General features: G+C 46.0%; 1 protein-coding gene across 1 annotated transcript in view; it reads right to left on the minus strand.

Annotated features, from left to right (window-relative positions):
• Window positions 1-22,432, minus strand: part of SRGAP3 (SLIT-ROBO Rho GTPase activating protein 3) — a 243,204-nt gene that overhangs the window by 23,262 nt on the left and 197,510 nt on the right. Inside the window, exons 12-17 of the mRNA XM_026501279.4 lie at window positions 17,934-18,036; window positions 12,960-13,020; window positions 11,190-11,267; window positions 3,427-3,561; window positions 697-802; window positions 253-480 (exon numbers count right to left, since the gene is read on the minus strand). Coding sequence (XP_026357064.1) covers window positions 253-480; window positions 697-802; window positions 3,427-3,561; window positions 11,190-11,267; window positions 12,960-13,020; window positions 17,934-18,036 — 711 coding nt within the window. The remainder of the gene's footprint in view (window positions 1-252; window positions 481-696; window positions 803-3,426; window positions 3,562-11,189; window positions 11,268-12,959; window positions 13,021-17,933; window positions 18,037-22,432) is intronic.

The following is a 22,432-nucleotide window of genomic DNA, read 5'->3' on the forward strand; positions in this document are numbered from 1 at the left end:
AAGTAAAGTAAACCAATAACTTCCCATTTATCTTAACCAGTTTGAGTTGTATTTCTGTCTCTTATAAACCAAGTCTTGGCTGATACAACTATCTCTCATATAAGGCTGTGGCAAAGCTCAAATGAGAAAATGCATATGGGAGTACAGACTATAAAGCAGTAAGAAAATCAAAGGGTTTCTTACTGTTCCTGTTCAACAGCAACAACGATTGCGATGATGATAATAACAATATTAAGAAGAATGGACTCTTACCAATATTCTTCCCCTCCAGCCATGCATTTTTCATACACAGGTCCCTCTAGCTCCCGGGGGCTGGGGAAGATGGCTTCATGATGGATGATGATGGTTTTGATGACTTCGTTGACGTGTGCCTGGCAGGACACAGGGTCCTGCCCATCAGGGATATGCATGAGGGTGGGCCCGAAGCAGATGGCCAGGTTGTAGGGATCCATCATGTTCTCGTCGCTATACTGCGAGAGGCTACAAGAAAGGAGGTACTCACAAGTCACCTGGGAAAGGTGAATCTTCCCCCCTGTGGGTTCTCTCTTTTGAGGGCTCTACTCAACTCCAGGAGGGTTCCATGTTCTGTTTTAGGAACAGCTGCACCTGCAAAAGCCTCAGGACACCCCCTCCCAAAGGAGGCCAGAGCTGAGGCAAAGAGGGACCCCCCCCCGCCAACTTGGCCGGGCAACTCACTGGTTGAGGAAAGCAAAGAGGTATCTCATGACCACGATGACCACTCGGGGAAGGGTGACGAGGATCTGCTGGATCTGGTGCACCCTCTCAGCTGGGCTCTCCAGTTCTGTAATGCAAAGGGGCTTTTCAGGGTACCTTTCCTCCTCAGAGAGCCAGGCAACCAACATCTGCTCCTAGATCCGTTCACATGGTTCCGGGGGAGCCAGTTCTCCCGGTTCTAGGGATTGATCTGTGACCCTCGTCTGGCCACTTGGAGCAAGTATGTGAGTCAGTTCATTCCCTTTTATGGATGAAGCCAGGATAGATGGAGTTTCTGTCACCTGATACCTGTGAGTCCTGACGAACACAGGCACAGGCCAAGTTCCGTTCCCCCCCTTTCTGAACGCCAGCCGCACCGCAGGCACGGCACACAGTAGGCTGGAAGTGAGTGCTGAATGAACAACCAACTCTAGAGCTCTATATTGGCCAGTGAGCTTGGCAGATGCCTGGATCTTGTCCCTGAGCGTGGTCTTCAGGTCCGTCCTAGACAGAGAGACACTGGTATTTTTGTCAGTTGGGCCAGGGGCAGGGGCAGCAAGTTGGGCTCGGTAAGGAGATGTGCTTTGTGGGCTTTGCCTTGTGGAGAGGGGAAGCAGGCGTGAAGACTGAGCTGCCAGAGTTCTGATGTGTGTCTGCAGGGCTGATGCCTAAGCTTATGCCAGCTTCTTTTTCAGAAAACATGCTTTTCTCACATAGCCCCTCTTTCCAGCCTCCACATTCTGTCAGCACGTTCCTTCTAAAACACAATGTCTCCTATTTCTCCTCCATATCCCAGGCCTTTCACAGCAGGCTTCAGCCCACCCAGCCTGCCTCACCTCCTAGCTGCTGCCCCTTCCGCACGTATCTGAGATGATACAGAGCCATGCTTCTCAAATGAGGTGGTGGTGCACTTCTGGGCATTTACAAATCCATAGGGCATTATTTGCGGTTGTCACAGTGACTAGAGGGTACTACTGGCATTTGGGATCCAGGGGTCAAGGTGCCAAATGTCCTGAATGTATGGGACACACAGTAAGGCACTGTTCTACCCTAAATGCTGAGAGCACCCCCACTGAGAAACTCCGTGCCAGGTGGCCTTAGCCACGACCTCCCTCTCACAGAGGGCCTTCCTGCCCCTGGGCCTTTGTACACACTGGTGATCTCTCTACTCTGCCCAGCAGACTCTAGCCTACCCTCGAAGTCTGGTAGAGGCACCTCGCCCAAGCCTCCCCACAGAGCTAAATGTTCTCGGACCTTTAGTGGTTCCAGTGCCCTTTACACAGGCCACTCCCTGTCGTCAGCTTCAGTCATCCTAGTACCCCTCCACTTCAATACATCGTTTTCGTAAATACATTTATTTAAAGAGGAAATTTTACCTCACTCTATAAATGAGAAACCAGGATCACTTGCTATAATTAGGAGGTAACATAAAAATAGATATAAAGAAAGCAAAACAATGTTACTAAATTATAGGTAAGCTTGTTCTATAGAAAAGTTTCTGAGACTGAAGCTCCATCTCTCTCTTTAGAAAGGAGACTGACCTCTGAAATTTTCTCCTTGGTATAATCACAGGATTTGGGAGAGAACTGAGAAGGGATCCCCCCCCCCCCAGTGTGATCCAAGGTATGCAATGTGATGAGCTCGTACCAGGTGTCAACAACCTTGTCCACTCAGGGCTCTGCTCAGAAACTAGACTAATGGGGCTTCTGGAAGCACTAGCTGAGCACGTGACATGGAGCTCAGATAGGGTTGGGCCTTTGTGGCCTGGAATTTCTAAGGGTGATGTGGAGCTGAAGTGGATGGGGAAAGATGAGCAGGAAGTAGTGTGGAGGAGAGCAGGGCAGAGGAAGTGTCTTTCATTCAAGGCAGGCAAGAGGCGTAAAGTCTCCCACCCACTGGAGTACTTTCCTGGCTGCAAATCCCTCTCAGAGCATTGTGAGAAGCATCCCTAATGATACTGGGCGTGGGGCAATTTTCTATAAATCAGAGTTTATTCTAAAATACTAAGATTCTCATACTGTAATATTAAAAGTTTATTTTTAAAAATTTCCAAAATGTTGCCTTGGATTTGGGCATCTTACAGTCAAGGTGCCTTTACTTCAGCCCCCTAGACTGGGGCTCCTGCCTTCATCCACAAAAATACCTGTCAGGGAGAACTCTGATGGCTCATGACATCAGAAGAAGCCCACAGTCAACTTATTTTCACCATTTTACTTGTCTGTTGCTGACCTGACTCCCAAACCCTCAATGGCTCCCTATTACCCAAGGGGAAAAGCTCCAAAATCCTTGCCAGGTCTTTCTCCTCTTTCTCTATTTTACCCTTCCAGCCTCTTGCACCATTCACTGGCTAGAACACCCTCCTACTGGTCCCATTTTGTGTGTCCCCAGACCCTTCCCAGGATACTCTGTGCCCACTCCTCCTGGAAGGCTCAGCTCACATCGCTCTCTCTCAGCTGCGATCTGCAAAACCAAGTTTCCCTCTGCCTCTTCTGAGCTCCTTCCATACCCAGGGTTGTACCATGCCAGTTTCCATTATAAACCATCTTGTTATCTCTACAACTAGGTTTTAAGTTCTACTAGAACAAAGGCCATACTGCTTCTTTTGTACTATCCCTCCCATGTGCCTAGCACAGCAATAAGCCCATAGTACAACTTCAATAAAGGCATGTCACACAATTGATCATTCTACCATTCCACCTAGGAAATACTTACTAATAGTAGATATCAAATCTTGAAACCTTTCCTTAGGAAAGAGTGGGTTTTCCAGTCCTCGGAAATACAGTTTTAAAACACCAGCGACTGAATTGATATCTCGTTCATTTTGATCATCCACAAGGGGGTCTTCGCCTGAGAGGAAACAGGAGATGATAATTCAGCTTGGTGAGGAGCCAGGAAGTGTGCAGATGGCAAGGGGGATGGCCTGGCCTCGCCTGAACTACAGGAGACACAGACGGGGCAGCCCACTTGACAGAGCAAGTTGAGAGTTCTCCCTGTAACTGATTTTAAAAATGTTCAAATCTATGGAAATATTGTGAAAATAAAATAGTGAACATCCATCACCCTTCACTCACGCTCATTAACATCTTGCCATATCTGCTTTCTCTCTACTCATATTTATCATTGCTCAATGATTTGAGAGTATTTTGTAGACATCACAAAATGTCACTGCTAAATACTTCAACACATTTCTCCTAAGAATAAGGATATTCTCCTACATAACCACATAACATCATTACACCTAAGAAAAATAACAATAGTTCCAAAACACCATCTCATATACAGCCCACATTCAAACATTCCCAATTGTCCTGTCTTTCACAGAATTTTTTCAAAGGCTAAGATCTAATCAACACAATTCATTTGGTTGTTATGTTTCCTTAGTCTTTTGAATGTAAAAGAGGCCCCAACATTTTTTATCGTTAGTTTTTTAAAATACTGCCTCTTCTGAGGAGTCCAGGCCATTTGCCTTATGGAATGCCTCCGACTCTGGGTTTGTCTCACTGTTTCCTCATAACTAGATATAAGTTAAACATTTTCGGAAGGAATAGTACATGGGTGATGTGGCGGACACCTCATTGGATCCAGAGGCACATAATGTCAGCCTGTCTTGCTACCGGTGTTGCTAAGTCTGATCCATGGATTAAGGAGGTAACCTCCAGATCTCTGCATTGTAAAGGTCTACTTTCCCCTTTGGAATAGTAAGGGCAAAATATGAAATATTTTTGAAAAACACAAGTGACCTATGTGCAAGTCATTGTGCTCAACATGTTTCACCCAATGCTTTTAACCTCCAATGATGAATTTAGCCTAAATCAATTATTATCCTGGGCTACAAAATGATGATTTTCTAATTCTGTCATTCCTTCTACATTTATTAGCTGACATTCTTCCATAAAGAAGAGGTTTCCCCATGCCCCCTTACTTCTCCTGTTGTTGTTGTTGTTGTTGTTGTTGTTGTTGTTATTTGGCATCTTTGTGGGATTGTTTTTGTAATTTTTAATTTAATGTGTCATAATCCATTATCATCACTATTCTTTGGGATGCTCAGATTATCCCCAATTTTGCCAGGGACAAATGTGTTGACAGGTGACCTCCACCGAGCACCTCCTTGCTTTCTACGGAAGATGTTCATGGATCACCTTATACTTTCCTTGACCCAGATCTGGAATCAAACATTTCTCCAAGGAGCTCTGTTTGCTTTTTGTAGGCCATGGCATTTAGAAACCAAGATCTTAAGTTCCAGGTGTGCTCACTGGTACAGGAGTACTATAAAGAGCTTCTAAATCTTTTCAGTGGGTAGAGGGAGAATACATATATTTTTTTTCTCATGAGTTCACACAGTTATTTCTAATACATATTTAAGATTCAAGATTTTCTTTATCTTCATTTATATTTGTATTTCAATTTTCTTATTGAAAAATTCTTGGTTTGGAATCACATTAATAATGTATTTCTGTATCTGCCTTATCCTATAATACACATCATGGTTTTGAAATTTTAATAGCAATATCACCACTAACAATAAACCTACTACACAAAATTTAAGATTTCTTTGCAGGGCTTTTGTTTTTGTTTGGGGGGGGGAAGGGTTAGTCCTCAGAATCCCAAAGATATGTGGTCGGAAGACAGAAAGTACATTAGTGGTTGTCTACGGTGGGGGGCTGGGGGATAGGGAGTCTAGGGAGTAACTACAAAGGGGCACAAAATTTCTTTGGGGGATGATGAAAAATTTCTGAAATCAGATTATGGTGATGATTGCACAACTCTGTAAATATACTAGAAACCCTTGAATTGTACAATTTAAAAATGGGTGAGCTTTATGGTATCGAACTCAATAAAGCATTAATAATGTATGGCCAGAGCACATGTTCAAAAGTTACTCTCTGTGTGATGATCAATTTGATACACATCTTGTTTCTATTTCTATTCAATTTTAGGGACTGACTTTTTTTTTTTTTTTTTTTTTTTAGAAATCCTTGCTTTAAAAAAAATGTGTAGTTTTAAAAATATAAAGCATTTACATTGTCCAAAAGTCAAAAACAGATAAAAAGTTACATGCAGACAAGCCCTACTCCTTTCCTTCTCCTCTCCCCACCTTGCATTTAACCATTATCATCAATTTCTGGTTTGCCCTATTGTGTTTTCTTCTCCCAAAATGAGCAAATACATATATGAGAATTTTTTATTTCCCTTCATTTTTTACACAAAATGTAAGTAGTATACAATACTGTGACATACACTTGTTTCTTTGCTTCACAATAATACTAGAAATCCCGCCATATCAGTTCATAGAGATCTTCCTCATGTTTTTTTGTTTTGTTTTGTTTTTTAATGGCTGCAAAAGTACTCATTTCATGGATCAACCATGATTTAGTCAACCAATCTCCTATGGATTGACGTGTGACTTCTTTCCAATCTTTAGCTCTTACAAATATTGCCACAACAAATAACCTTGTGTACGTGTTTTTGTGTTTGTGGAGGTGCGTCTCTGGTCAGATCTCAGAAGTGGGATTGTGGGTCAATGGGTACGTTTCATTAGACAGAGCAAAATTCTTCCCCACTGGGGCTGAGCCATTCTATACTCCTATTGGCAACACAGGAGAATGCTCCTTTTCCACAGCCCTGCCCATGGAATGCTGTCAATTTTTAATTTTTTTTTTTTTTTTTTTTTTTTTTCCCACTGGACAGAGAAAAGTGATATCCCAGGAGAGCAGCACTTTTCAATTTAATCCCGGACTGCTCAGCTAGATCCCCCCAAGTTTTCAGTGGAGGAGGTGGAAGGAAACACAGAGCAATCCAACTCCTCTCTGAAGGTGCTGACAGATGTCTGCACAATGGGCTTTTCCTCCTTCTCCCAGAACAGCCCACGGAATGTTCTAAGACTGGCAAGCAGTGAAGAGCAGAGCTGGAAATTCATACTCGGATCTCTTTACTCCACCTCCGTAGGAAAAGAATGCATGTCACTGCCAGGGCCTCTGCTAGCCCCAACATGCTTTACTGCAAATGAGAGAGGGCCCCCCCACTTCCTTCCTGAACCAGGTCTTGCGGCTTACAGAGCACGAACCAGAGTTCAGCTCTCACCTGCCCTCTTTGGCTGAGCACTCCTGCGTAGTGCCCAGCCTGAATGACTGTATGTGGCGCCTGGACACTGATGTTCCATAGGTCAGCCTCTCAGATATCCCCACAGGGGAACAGAATTCCGTGTGGGGAAGGAAGAGAGAAAACATAAGAAATCATTGCCTGCACTGATATAGCACTTCTCAAGTGAGAAGCACATTCACACACAAGAGCTCCCTAATCCTCACAAGAGCAGTGCATGGCGCTGAGGAAGGCATGGTTCCAACACCACCGTTCTCTCGTGAGAAAGCTGAGGCCCCACAAGTGAAACAACTTGCCCACATTCACACAGTCAAAACAGACAGCAGCAGCTCCCAGGTCTCGTAATGCCTGGGAGATAGTCTTCCTTTTACCAGTGTCTATCTGTCTGCTTGCATGCCTATCTTCCTCCCTCCCTCCTTCCCTCCTTCCTTTAGAGTAGAGACCCAACCTTTTCTTCTTCTTTGTCAAGAAAAAAGTTTCTCTGAACGCTCAACACATAAAACAAACCTGTCTTAGTTGAATTGGGAGGAGAGGTCCACACCTCCCTCCTAAGCTCCCCCTCTGTTCCTCTAGCACCCCTTGAGGCCCCTCTGAAGGACCAGAAAAGTTAAAAAAACTTTGGACTATAATTAGTTATTTCCCTGTTATTACCACATATGACCTTTGGGATCTCATGATTCAAAAGCACATGGACTTTTCTTCTCCATAGTGCATGTTAGCTCCCCTCATCAAGCAAGATCAACATATGGACTTTATATATACACACATATACTACCTACGTATGTGTGTACACACACACACACACACACACACACACACACACACACACACAATTTGCTTTTGCTCTTCCTTCCAGAAGGCACTCAGTCCATAAAAGGAACCATCCAGATAGTCCACATATTCTCTCCTCCTAGCCCAGGCCTTTGGCTCTCTGCAAGGCAATTCAATTTTGGCTCCAGAGGTGACCGGAATTCCAGAGCTCAGGATGAGCAGGATGGTTTGTGGGAATGATGGCTTCCTCCAGGAGGATGACAGCTAAAATTCTAGGCAAGTCTGAGAGAAAGCTGTGTTCACACTTGGCTGGTTACTGTCCTGAGGGAGGTGGAATTGTTCCCCAGCAGCCCTGCCTGCAGTGCCCTCTTAGCCAGGTCACCTGGACATTTGCCAAGGACTTGACAGCAGGGCTGTCCCCAGGGCAGAGTGTGAACACAGTGGGTGCTCACAGGCTCTAAGGAAACCTGCCACCAGACTGGGTGCATGGCAGGAAGCTTGCAGGCGGCCTCTCACACAAGGGCAGTTAGCTCTGTGGTCACAGGTCCTCCCAAACCCCGTCTTCAGCTTCTTAACAGGACAACCCCTCCCAGCGTCTCCTGGTCACATGCCTTTCCCTGGGACAGGATCTAGATCTCTGAAGGGCGAGGCTAGAATGTGTCAGACCCTACATGCCATGACTTCAGCCTCAGAGCCAAGCCCTATCCTGATCTGCACAGGGTGAGAGGGCCAGTGACTCCCCTTCCAGCTCCCCCTCCACATAAGGAGAGCCCCTGGCAGCTCTCTCATGGTTGCGTACAAAGGGGACAGAGGATTGGTTTGTGGGGGAAAAGAGAGTTTTCCCAGGAAAACTGGACTGAGAGACAACAGCAAAGCATGGCTCTCTCCATGGCAGGGCTACTGATCTCCTGCCCTTTTGTGGTGTTTCTCTTTTGTTTTGCCAGACTGCAGAGAGAGCTTGAAACTTGCGTGATGAGCTTAAGGCTTACTGACAGCAAAAAAACCGCATCATTATCATCACCACCTCAACTAAAACCTGGTTGACTCGTGTCAGAAGAAAAAGAAAGCGGGTTTAGGAATAATAAGCCAAGAATGAATTTCCTTTGCAATTGTTCAAAACCTTAAAGAAAACAGATCTGTGCTCCTTTCAACAATCTTATACAAGGAATGTAGGCAAGAACTTCACCCAAGAGAAAAGGAAGGGGGCCAAGGAAGAGAAAGACCCAAATCTCCTTGAACAAATAGCAACAGATAGGCATCCTGCGGGGATTGAGGGACTTACATTTTAACAAATAAAAGGAAGAAAGGAAAAATGCACAATGTACTGGTTTAGAGAGAAAATTCAGTCACAAGTTAGAGTGTGTGGGATGGAGGAGTGGGTGAGAAGAGAAATACTGGGCCTCCCCAGGCTTGGTCACCTGGCTGCCCAGGATGCAGAGAAATGCGCAGGGGAGGGGGAAGCTACCAGTTTCAGGAGACGTGGGAGGTGACCCTGAGGGTCAGCTGAATAAGGAGTCAAACCCAGGGCAGTTGGTTGGTGAACTTCAAAAAGCAGAAAAACTAAGTGGGAAGTCTGGGCACTAGCCAACCCAGAGAAGCCAGGAATGGATTCTTCTAAACGAGACATACCAGGAACAATTTTTTTTTTTTTTTTAGAATAAGCCGTGGTTCAGGTGCAGCAGAAAGACAAGGCTGCCACCTTAGGTTCAGGTGGAGCAGAAAGACAAGGCTGCCTCAAGAATGAGATTCTTTCTGAAATGATGCAGAGAGGGAGGGGAACCAATTTGCATACTTGAGGCCAAAAAAAAGCAGAAAACATTTCTGCAGCTGAGATTTGGGTCAGGTGATCTCTGCGCAGCAGGGCTCTGCCCGAGGGCATCCAAGGCCTGTTGGGAACAGGCGGCCAAGTAAGGGACAAAAGGCACTGACCTTAGAAAATCACATTCAAGAAGAAAAGAAAGCAGTGCTCTTGGGGTAGGGCTAGGGCCCGGCTGCCTGGTATAAGAAAGTTACTTACAGAACATAGGGAAGCAGGGCAATTTGAGGCAGGGGCAGTTGCCAGGCCGGAGGCTCTATGCAGTCAGTTTACCCATGAGATTTAAGGAATTCTGTAATGCAATGAGCCAAAGAAGACGGAACCAGCAAAGATTCCAGACCATGGTTCTGTTCATTTACAATGAACACAGGGCAGCAGGGGTGCTAAGGAGTTGGGGGAAATGAAGAAACAAAACTTTGGATTGGGCTGTCCAGTGCTGTCAAGAGAAGCTCAGAGAATGATGACTGACATTCCGTCAGGGAGGCAGATGGGAGATACCTCTTGCTTCCTAGCCTTTGCACATGCTGTTTCCTTAGTCTGGAATGACCATTCCCTACTTTTTTTGGCTCTTACTCTTTAAGCCTCAGCTTAGGCATTTCCTCCTCCATCCAAGAAGACTTCTCTGGCTTTACTATTCCTCCCCACCCCATCCAAGCTGGGCTAGGGGTTCCCATACCACCCAGTACTTACCCCGTTGTCTGCTAAACTGGCTCCCTACTAGTCACGACTATCTTTTGTTCCTGTTGTATTTCTAGGCCCCAGTCCATTACCTGGCACAGTGTAGGGCTCAGTGAACGCATGCTCGTTGGGAGGGCCGAAAATGCATGAGTAGGAGCTTGCAGCAGGGGAATCTGAGGCTCTCTGGTTCTAAGTGCCCAACATCCGGGAGCAGACTCCAAAACAGAAGCTCCACAGGACATTAGGAGGCCACCAAGCACCACATCCAGTCAAATCCTGCTCTCTAAACCTGGTTCAAAGCCAGAGTGCCAAGGGCCACACAGGTCTGTGTTGGGGGCTGAGGCACCGACTGCCTGGGGCTGACAGAGTGCTTCCTCCACTCTAGAGCTGGATCGTCGATGGAACTGGGGGAAACGTGAAGGGGTGAGTTTGCTCAGGAGCCAGCCCCTTCAGAGGAAGCCAGGTAACAAGCAGAGAGAATTCCAGGGCTAGAACCGGGGGAGAGGCCTGCTCAGAACACAGCCAACAAGGACAGACCAAACACCTTCCAAGACTATTAGGAAGATTCCATAGTAGGAGGGGTAAGAACGTGCTTTGTAAATTGGGATGGGATATATTACACGGAAATGGGTTTGGATTGGGGTCCTCAGACAATTTTTTTTTTTTTTTTGCCAAAATACTGCATTAAAAAAAATAAAGAATCTGGATATTCTAAAAGCTACTCAGTGTTATTTATATTCTTCCAACTTTTCTAACAAAGCCGCAGCCTTTATAGATTCACATCATAATGTCAAGTGCTTTCCTAGGCCCTCTTTCCCAGCAACTACTGTACAGTCACTAGAGACAGTTGCCTATGCATACTGGTAAATGTTTCACAGCTAATTCTTTAGATGGAAAAAGACAAAGAAAAGATCTTGGCGGTTGCCTGTTTCTGTCATGTAAATACTCCTGCCTTGGCTGATTTCGAGCTACTAAGGGGAAGGCACTGAATGCAGTTGGAAAGAGATGTTGATACAAGTCAGCCCCAGCACACCGCTGCCTCTAAGACACACACCAACACCCATCCTGGCTTCCTATGGGCACAAGCTTGAGATGGTGACACTGCACTTACCTCTCTCAAAGGAATTTTTTATGTCATTGACTTCGACCTGAGATCCTGGCACTCGGAAGATCCCTTGCTGCTGGAGTCCTAAAAGAAACAAACAGAAAATGCCATGATGTCTTGAGCTCATCAGACTGCTGGGCACATTGATGATTCTCCCCATTGCTTGTCTCTTTCTCCCACCACTTTTTACGAGAGTCATTCCCAATAAATATCTCCTGGCAGAAGCCCAAAAGTAGCCTTTGCAATGAACTTCAGCTGGCCAAAATACCCTGTGCCATCCTGCTTGGGGTTTGAAGGAAAAGGCCACCAGAGGTTGCTATCAACACAGAACCAGTGAATAACAACTTCCAATGTAGCCAAGGTACACTGTGCCTACCAAGTTCGCCAGGGACACCGGCACCAAGGAGCTGGGCCTGGGTTTGCAAATGCCATTTCAGTGTAACAGCCACAGAGATTTTGAACAAGAACGATCAATATCGTTCACTTGATCATTCCCACCCCCTACCTATACAGACATCTTCTTCCTCCCAGGAAAGCTCGAGTCTACACTGCATGCTGGCCTGGGATCAAGGAGCTTTGCAGACATTAAATTACTAAAGAAAAATCATCTCTTTTTTTAAAATGTGCTTCTACAAGGCCATAACAAGGAGGAGACCCCAATAGCTGACTTAAGAGAAACAACACAGGATCAGAACCTATAAGGCTGAACAGTGACCTACAGAATTGAAGGAATTAAAGGACCTCTCTCATCTTGAATGGGAATTCATGGGGTGACTGTGATCTTTTCCCTCATGTTCAGTTCTTCTATATAAAACAACTCTCCACATTATAATTTAGGAAAGTGTTTACCTCTGATAGGCAGGCTTTGGTCCAAGTTTGGTTTGTACATAATATGTGCTCAATAAAAGCATGTTTATGTCTTTCCTTAACCAATACTGAGTCTCTACCACCTGTGTCTTTTCTTCCACTCTCCTGGCATATTCCCATTTGGTCACACTTGCCTTTCTTCCCATATTAGATCTTTATGCTTGCTGTGCACAGTTGGCTTTTTCTATGCAAATATCACCCCTCAGAGATATCTCTCCTTACCACCTTAGCCAAAACAGCCCTGCCACCCTCTCGCCATTCTCTATCCCTTTTTAATTTGTTCCTTGGCATTACACTACCTGAAATCATATTATTTCTTTATCTGTTTATTTTCTTGCCCTTCTAATTGGTAATGTAAACTACCAAGGGCCAGCACCTTACCTGTCTTATTCATGCCTGTATTCCCATTGTCAGAACAGTGCCTGCTATGTACTCTGAAAATAAATTTTTGGAGGAATGAATGAATGAATGAATGAATGAATGAATGGAAGCACAAGGGAAGTGCTGGGGACACCATGGTTAGCACATCCTAGACACTATATTTCCTTTCTGGAGCTGACTAGAGCCAGTTAACTGACCAATTGCCCAGAGACACTCAGTGCTCAAAACACAGACCTCTGGGGTTGGTTGGGAGGCACGAAGGAACTGAAATGGTTCTCTTATCCATGCCCTCCCTGATCCTCGCTTTTCCTAGTTTCTGAGTCTCTTCTCACCACCACCTTCATCCCCAGACATACAAGGCTCAAAAGAGCGCTCAGCATAGCAGCTGTGCCAAGAAGCATTTTCTCTCTAGGAAGCAGGGCAGTAACAGGAAATCTTCCAAGATGAATCAAAATCTCATTTCCTATGAGAATAGCCCAGCACCTGTTCTGGTGAGAGCTGAAAACACTGCCCCAAGATTAAGCTTACCGTATAAATTGATGTACCGGATGCAGCTCTCGACTACAAGCGGTATAGCTTGTCCTGAATCCTTAAGAAAAAAAATTGTGAGTTGTACTGGGCTTGGCAACCACCACAGGGAAAAAGACATTGCAAACACAGATTATCAACTCAAGCCAGAATATTAGTACCACTGGATTAGTAGGAAAATAAGCAAGGAACTGCTAATCCTAAAGTCTCCACAAACAGTTAAAATAGAAAATCTTCAGTTATGTGCAGAAAAAGGCATAGCTATGATAATTTTAAAGAAATGCTCTGTCTTCTTACTTAGCTGGGAAGAAATCAGGGCTCAGAAGGCTTGACAGGCACATCTGGGAAGGGGAGGGAACCCACTGCATGGAGAGGACAAGAGTTCACTCTTGAAGAGTGCTCCGCCTTCCCCTCCACTTTGCCCCACTCAACCCTAGCCTTCCAGTGCTCAAGTTACAAAGGCAGGATCAAGTCCTCCTCCTAGCACTGCAGTACCTAATGCTTGAAATAAGAACACACTATGGGAAGCAAGGATGGCCCTAAGGGTCCTACTGAGCTCTGAGAAAAGAAGGCCAGGTCTACTCATAAGATTACAACCTAAAAATCCAGGCAGATACTTTAATAATAAACGTGTTATAAGGAAAAGTTCTAGAAACAGCTAATGTCAGCCTTTGACCACTGAATGGCCAACCTTAGTCAAAAAGGCTGGATAAGATGCAGTTCTAAATAAACGCATGGCAGGGGGTGTGAATGTATTTTCAATTACATCTTCCTAGATGGGCCCACAGCCATGAAGAGCTGGGCAAGGGGTAGTTTTCTCTTGGATTCCATGATCGGTTGATCTCTCTGTTATTCTGAGTCACTTAAAGAGCACACAATCTTTTTTTAAACTTTCTTTAAAGGGTCAAGTTTAATGCTAAACCTCCTCAGGTGAGGAAACAAGGCACATGTAATATGTTCTTATAAAGGGACAGAAAAAAACCCACGAATTTCAATGCCTTTATGGCTCCTCCACACCCCACCTGTGAATCCTCTCCTTGCTTAGCGACAGTCAGGGAGAGGAGGATAAAATGGACCCTGTGGCACTAGGCAAGGTGGGCCCTGCTCTAGAAGTCACTACTAAAGACAGCTTCCACCCAGTTGAATGGGGCTAACGGACCTTTCTAGTAAATACCTGGTTCCTGGTTCGAGCATTTCTTCTTCCTCTGATAACAAAAAATAAACAGGCAGCAGAGCAGGAGAAAAAGAAAAGATTACGCAGGAGTAAGATCAGTTAGAGTAAGCAGATCCTTCAGAGTCCGTGAACGCGGAAATGCAATGGCAGCCAGCAACGGTCCTCGGGAGACTGCCAACCAGCCTGCTGGGGGGGAGGGCCGCCCCTGCGCCTCAGGGCCTCGTAAGAGTTCTGCACCCTGTCCCTGGCCAGCCTGCCGGGGTGCCTGCCTTGGACACCACATGGCAAAGGGGCCTCTATCAGTCCTTGTCAAACACGGAGACAGTGTGTATCGAGCCCCTTACTCGTCCCACATTAACTTCTCAACACAGGGGCTGTTCACCCACCAACGAGGGCCCACCTAAGACACCTTAAGGTTAGCCCAGCTGCCCACAAGAAGGAGGGGAGGGACACACACCTTCAGGCATCTACTGTAACACTGTCCCTGGAAGTCCATTCGGTAAACCTCATTCTTAGGAAAAAGCTAATTTTACCAAGATTGTGTTTATTAGTTGCCCTCTGGCTGCAACCTGACAGGATTCCACCCAATTCCAAATTCAAACAGCTTCCCATGCTTTCCTACCAAACACCCTGGGTAGCTTTTCCTGGGTACCCATTGGCTTTGCTCTCCTTCCTACTCCCTGACCCTCACATTGGCACTGCGAATACCTCAGGGAACCCCAAAGCTGAGAAAGGCCTGGGGGAGGGAGGGCAGTAGAGGGTCAAAATGCTTTTATGATCTTGCAAGTAGAACTGGGGCCTTTCCTGGCATTAAAGCCACGGAAGCCACCCATTTTCAGGGGAGCCCTGTGTGTTCTTTCTTCGATATGTGCAGCAGGCCAGGCTCTGGGGTGGGAGCTATGTCCATCCAGGCTCCTTGAGAGGCTGACCTGAGAAAGTGGAGGAGGCTTGCCCTCTAGCAGTTGTCATCTGTCCAGTCCCCAGCATCTCCACAATGCATTATACGTTGGCTAAACCTACCTGAACCCTAGAACTGAGCAAATAGTCTGTCGGGTGGGACTCTATGAGCAAAGTTCGAAAAGCTAGTGACCACAGGGATGGCTAGCATTTCCAGGGTGCTCACTCTGGGCCAGGAGTGCTCTAGAAACATGGCACAGATGATTTGATCTCATCACACACTCATGAGGTAATCAATATTCTCATTTTATAGAAACAGGGTGCAGACTCCCCCATTTAAATTTAAATGGACTTCAAAATTTTCAAGAAAAATTGGGTTTCCTTCTGTCTGAGAGGGAAAAAAAATGAAGGATTTTGAAAAGGGCCAATTCCAACAATCCTAGAAATCTATCAATGTGTCCGTCATTCTTAACTTGGGGTTGCTGCCTTGTTCCACTAAACCCTCATCATCGCGGAGTCCCAGTAATGTCATTTTACTGAAAAACCTTTCACAGGTTTGGCATTTCAAAGCTGGGCATTCTCCGTTCGTGCTGAGTCTTCCTCCAGATAACACGTGAATCATAAGAGAAAACTAAATTCCATTCACAAAGGTTGAAGAGCTGAAATATATTATAACTGCCTTTTCCTTCTCTGGAAGCTGATCATGCTTGAGGACGAGACGCCGCTGCGTGCGAGTTTGTCTCGGTACTGCCCGCGCAGAGCAGATGCACGGAAGAGTGTAACTGCCCTGACAGTATGTGCTATAAGGACAGTGCGACCATAAAGAAATGCAATCATGTTGAACAAATACACATTTTTTTTTTTTTAGTCAGATGAGTGTGTTTATTCTTTCAACTAGTCCCCCGAGGACTTATTCCAACCACACGGCCCATGCTAAGTGGCTTTTCAGAGCCAGTCAGCCAGCCCCACTGTAGCATATGCCTCTTGCCATTTTGTACCTTCAGTGGTGTTGCAAAGCTGACCTGAATGACGCTTTTTCTTCCAATGGCCAGGGTGTCCATTCTAATATGAAGTTTTGGCACCACTGACCAGGGCCATGCTACAGGCTCTAAGGAAGACTGACCAATGGCACCAATGACGATGTATTTAGAATAAGAATGTGGCTTCCCAAGGTGACTGCCTCCTCCAAGGGGCAAACATGTGGTGAAATTCTGATGTGTTTATCACGACGAATAAAGTCAGATTGTTTGACAGTCACACATTTTATGTAGGAGCTCTCTATTAAAAGACTAACAGAACACCTAATTTTTAAGTCCTGTCAGATGAAGAGTCAGTTCCTTCCAAGTGCCTGGACTGATCACCCGTTTCCAAATTCCTGAGCAAATCTGGGAAGGCGTGCTCATCCTGATTTGCCTGCTCGGTCAGCTTTCTGTGCTGAAAACCTCCTGAGCCGCACTATACACTCCCTGAGGGCAGAGAAAAGAGCTCACGCGTCCTTTAGTCCCCCGCCCGGCTACGGAGAGTGGCTTTTCCAAGGGCAAGGGTGAATGAAGTCTTGGTGGAGACAGGAGGGAAGATAAAGAAAGAAGGACTCTCGACACAGGTATATTTTCCCATGACCTACTGGATGGCAAACTGCTCATTCGGGGGCCCCCTCCAAACTACCTCTTTGCTGACGCACCCAGTGGCACTCTTCCTTTTGAGATCCTCCGTGCCTCACTCCTCTGAGATAGCCTAAAGCAGCCCCTGCTGTTCCCCACCCCTGGACAGTTCCAGCTGGTGCCTTCCTGTTCCTCCATCCCCTCCCCCGACTGTCCCTTCCCCTGAACTCAGCCCACAGGCAGAGACAGCTGTGGGACCCACGCTGCTGGCCCTTCCTGCCCAGTCCCATGCCTGTCTGCCCCATCCTGCAAGTCCCGTGAACAGCATGTCAGGACAGAGGACAGAGAGCCTGAGCAGGGGCAGCCTCCACTGCTCCAAAATCGCCAGCAAAGCCCAAGAGCATTTACATTTCTCCTGACTGACACCAGTCTTCTTTTCTGCAGAAAGCGTCTTCACTGGATAATGGAGGGCTCTCGAGTAACTGGCAGGGGCCTTCCTCCCTCCCGCTCCCCCTAACTCATGTTCCTCAAGTATCTCCCCCACCTGCTGCCCTTTTCAACTCTCTGGCCAGCTTCAGTGGCCTTGAGCCACTTGTTCTATCTGGGAAGCCTTGATCCTGTGCCCTTTGCCTCCAGGAGGCAAGAAAAAGAGAAACTCGCTGGGCTGAAACACTTTCATTTTTAGCTTAGAATGTACAGGGTTCATCTGGAATTCTAAATGGACTACCTCAAGAAGCAAAACAAGGTGGGAAATTTTTCTCTCAAAAATTGTATGTGTTTCCTTTGCCGGTATATTCTCAACCAAAAAAAAAAAAAATTACTTGTATAAAAGCACACTGTTACCTGCAGGGATTTTCTTTGTGTCACTTCCAATCAACCACCTCTTGGGAGGTGTGGATGCGAAGCAAGGTAAGGTGGTTTTCTCTAACTGTCCCTGGGGCTAGCTAGAACCGCAGTTCCTGAAGCAGGAGAGCATGGCTGGCAGGGACCACGGCACTGGCATTTCAACCCCACTTGGACTTCACGGGTTTCATCAGGATCTTATCCCTCCCCTGGGGCTGAGGATCACGGGAAGGCACTTAGGATCAAATGGTCAGAGACAAAAGCAGCTTCGCTCTGAAGCCCTTACTGAAGTTAAAGAGTAGGCTACGGTGAGGAACTAGCTCATCCCAGGGCCTGGCCCAGGGCACGACTGAAAGTTCTGGTTGATCAGGGCAGGGCTGTGGGCCAAGGGGAGGAGGTGGAGAAAGGCTGCCATTACATTGGGCGCATTCGCGGACTCCGTGGCTCCCCAGCAAGTACCTTAATAAATGCTTCCATACAGCCGTTAAATAGTTTATGGCTACACACTGAGAGAGGCCTAGGTCTCCTCATTTTCTGTGGTTTAGGGGGAAGACAGGGGGGCCTAGGGAAAACGGAACAAAAGAAATCAAGAAAGCAACCAATGCAAACATACAACTGGGAAAGATGCTCTTAAAACCCATGACTGGAGAAGAACACAAAATACAAATGGAAACCCCTGAACCCCCAGCACATTGGTGTCCAATGCTCCATCTGAAGGCCTTTGGATGTTTAAGGGGATCTTAATTTACCCACAATGTCAGGCAGGAGCAATGCTCGTATAACACAAATGCATTCTAGATCACAGGGGGGAAATAGTATGTATCCAGGAAACCATTGCAACTCCAATCAGAGGCTGTCATCCCGCAAAGCTGACCAGATGGAGGAGGAACCAGGAGAGAGATGTAATCTGCAGCCTGAGAAAGCAAGAGACTTTCAATGATGATTGGAAGGGTTAATTTTCATTACTTTGGGTTAAATTCATCACCAAGTCTCAACTCCCAATGTACCAGGGCACTGATCTTTCTAATGCCTCTTGGCATTTCAAATGCACTTGACTAATCTTTACTACATTGATCTAAGAGTCAGGTAATTATTATTCTCATTTCAGAGATGAAGAAACTGATGCCTGGAGGGAGGCTACAGCTTTTTTGGGGTCTCCGGGGTAACCCAGGGTAATGATTATATCCTGTGCTTTAGTCAAGTACACTTTTGATTAAAGCACTCTCAAATCCATTATCACACTTAACGTCAGCTCAACCCTTTACGGACAGCCCCGTTTTACAGAGGCAGAAACTGAGGCCTAAAGAGGGGAACTGGCATAGCTAGGCCCCAAACTCAGGCCTCGTTGTCTCCAATGCCAAGATTTTTCCCACCAGGCCAGCCATAGAGCCTTAGGGCACTTGTTCATTTCCAGCCAAGGACTCATTCCATCCCATTAACCCTTGCCAGCAGAGGACCTATTGGGTCAGGTTGAAAGTGTCTTGCTTTACTTTAGGATCTCCATTCCCTGTGCTCCACTCTGGGCTTCAGGGAGGGGAAACCATACCACAGTTCACCAGGAAAAGTGAAACAGCCACAAACACTGGACCAGTTTCCAGAGTTGCTCACCATGCATATACCTGTGTTGGCTTATTTGCTCATCTTTCGCCACCCAAGTTGGCCTGACTCAATGCTGCCAGCCTTCCAGGGCAAAGGGCTTTCTGAGGTTAGGAGGAGGGCCCCTAACCGAGAGAGGCAGTTCATTTTCAAATGGCTTGGTTCACAATTTGGGGAGCAACAAGTGGGGACCCAGCCTGGCACAGATAATGTCCACACGTGATGAGCAAAGACCTGGTCCCCCAAGTCTTGATTGATTTCTGTGAATGGGCAAGAAATCTTATGGATTGTGGAGCCAATCGAGGTGAAAGAGATTCATGCTGCCTCTGCTCACTGGCCTTGTCGGGTCTGTCCTCTTCAGCAGCCCAGCCATCTAGGGAAATCTCATGAGCTTCTCCTATGTGTTTGAGTATTGAGCAAATGCTGCTAGCTCCAGGACATGCATGGGCAAAGACACAGCTGAATCCAATATCATGCCACCCAAACATTGGAACCAAAATAACAGCACAGACCAAAATTTTAAAAAGAAACAACAGGCAAGACTATTTCGAGCCCATCTTGGATCTATGTCAATTTGGTTAGCTAAGTCCATGTCATTTCTTTTTCATCATTTACCGATTTTTTGAGGATGTGGGTACATGGGGGTGGTACTTCTTACAATGGATCTGCTTTTGGGTTTCCAAACGCCAAAAGAAAGTGTAAAAAAATGTGACGCGAGGCCACAGGTTTTAAATCTTGGGATTAGGAATAACTTGAGGATAACAACGGCACCACCTTGTTTCTCTCATGTTTAGGGCTTCTGTTTGTGAGCGTTCCCAGAGGGTTTCCTTATCTCACACTGCAGGATACCCTCACAACGACCCTGTGAGGTAGGCAAAACTGATTAAATCTACTTTAAATATAAGGCAAATGAGCCCATGAGAGATTAAGAAACTTTCCAAGAGTCACACAAATAATATGTGATTGAACCTGAGAACTGAATTCAGCTCTTCTCCTCAAGATTCTGGTGTGAGTGTGAGTGCGAGTGTGAAATTGGGAAGTTGATTTTATCACAGAACGTTCAGCAGTTGCTTTAAGTTATCTATTAAACTCCCATGGCCAGCAAAAGTAGAGATTCTGGCTGGACACCCAGCTGGAGAGTTTTCTTAAAATAAGTCTTCAGGAGTATTTTTCTTGAAGTTTAAAAAATGGAATGAAGGGGGAAAAGGATACTTTCCCCATTTCTCCTGCCCAATCCAGAAAGCAAAGAACTGCTCAGATCACACTGGGATTTCTTTCTTTGTGTGGTGTTCTAGGCACTGACCAGAAATCTCTGACAAGGAAACGTAGCTATCCCAACTTTGCATGACATCAAATCGATTTTGACTTACTGAAGTGCTGGGTGGGGCACAAAGTGGGGAGCAGGGGGGCAGCTCAGCCAAGGAAAGTGGGGCAGCCTAAGCCTTCCATCTCTTCTGCTGCTCAGTTGCAGAGCAAAAAGGAAAGAAAGATAGAGGCAGGGAAAACAGGAACAGAGAAAGCCACGGAGAGGAAGAGAGAGAAACCAGAGACCAATGTCCCCTTTCTGCCTTTCAACCAAGATGAAAATTAACATACATTGGCAACATAGGAATTGGCCTCAAAATTATTCTGTGACCAAAAGAATGGTGACTAAAAGGTTCTCTAGATAACCCAACAGATGTGGGTGTTAACATCCAAAAGGGTGGCAATATTGTAGTTGAGTGGCAGTCAGGCCCTTGGAAGCTGTGCGTGGGTATGCGTCAGGTGGCATCTGTTTAGACAAGAAATCTCACATGATTTCATCGCTAATCCGACCACAGGGACAAGCCAACCTGGGTTAGGGAGCCAGTCTATAGTTAGAATAATCATAATCAAACCTTATGTTTGCATCTCACTGTCCCATTTATCAGACACTTTTCAAGTGCATTATTGCATCTGGACCACCTAGTTACAGGGTTATGAATTGGGATTATTCTAAGACCACATTCTTAAATGTGAGAAAAAATGTACTGTGTTGCAGCCCATGTGCAAAAACTGGTCTACACAAGGCCAGCAGCAACTTGGCTGAGGGGACCTACTCAAAGGATCGTCCAAAATGACATCCAAAATGCCCAACCTTGGGCAGGGAACTGTGGAAGATACAGAGAGCCATAGCATAGAAACGTCTCACCCAGGGCCTTTAGGATTAAATTAAAAACCACTTCAAGTTGGCAGCGCATTGCACACAAATTTTTGGAAGTAAGGGGAAGCTTTTAGTTTACTAACAAAGTTGCCTCTGACCTTGGCGAAGAGCCAGAGTATACAGATGGCTGGGTTTGTAGAGCAGTGCAGTATGTCTAAGTGGGAGGTCTACAGTCACAGCTTGCATTTCCCAGGCCCTAGGTCAAAGAGGGTGTGGAAGACTACATCTCAGATGGATTTATTTAAAAACAAAAAATAAAAACCCTCAACTTTTCTCTGGGGAAGGGTTCGATTCCAGATCTCTCCTGCAGTCTGCTGGAACCATCTTCCTTTGCATGAGTTCTAGGAATTAGGAGGAAGAGAGCGATGGCTCAATTCGTCCCCCATCTGTTTTCCTATTTGCAGACTTTGGTGTGAAATGTGGCTTCTGTTGTTTGGGGACTATGACAACATCCTCTAGCCAGAAACAGATAGATAGATAGATAGATAGATAGATAAATAAATAAATAAATAAATAAATAAATAAATAAATAAACAAACAAATAAATAAATATTTCTGGAAGGTTCTTAGAAAGTGACCCTGCACATCTGCCGACCTTTTGCTGGAAGGTCCTCGCCTGGCATTATGAATCATCCTGATATTCCCAGGCTGCCAGGGCCCAGAGGAACAGCTGCGCAGCTAAGCTTCTGGAAAGCCCTCTGTTTTCCCCATCTTGGGCCCAGAAAAGTGAAAACCTCAGAGCTTTCCAAGCCTCTTCCCAGCCAACTCTGTTCCAGATGAACAGGAGGGAGTTGAGGGTTCATTTTTCCTCTCGCCAAGTAGAACAACTTTCCAGGATTCTGGGCCACTGGCTTGATTCGTTTCGGGCAGTGGGATAACTATTTGCTAGGAACTCGAAAGAGATGGGTTCTAAGGAACAACTTGGGCAACAGGGCTGCTTAGGGATCTAAACACTCTGAAAGTAGAGGAAAAGTCCAGTCGCTGAAAATCAATCCCTCAGCTACCAGCTGCTGAGTGGAAAGTGTTCACTGGCTCTGGTCTGCTCAGGGAAAAGCGCAAAGGGTAATGTTGAGCAAGCTGGAGAGAAAGCAGAAGTTGCCCATTTGTTACTTTCCCAGCAAGGGACTCCCCCGTCAGTCCATCCAAGTGCCCAGGAGGTCTGAAGCCAGGGTGCAGGCAG

This window comes from Ursus arctos, unplaced genomic scaffold, assembly GCF_023065955.2.
Source record: "Ursus arctos isolate Adak ecotype North America unplaced genomic scaffold, UrsArc2.0 scaffold_14, whole genome shotgun sequence".
Lineage (NCBI taxonomy): Eukaryota > Metazoa > Chordata > Mammalia > Carnivora > Ursidae > Ursus > Ursus arctos.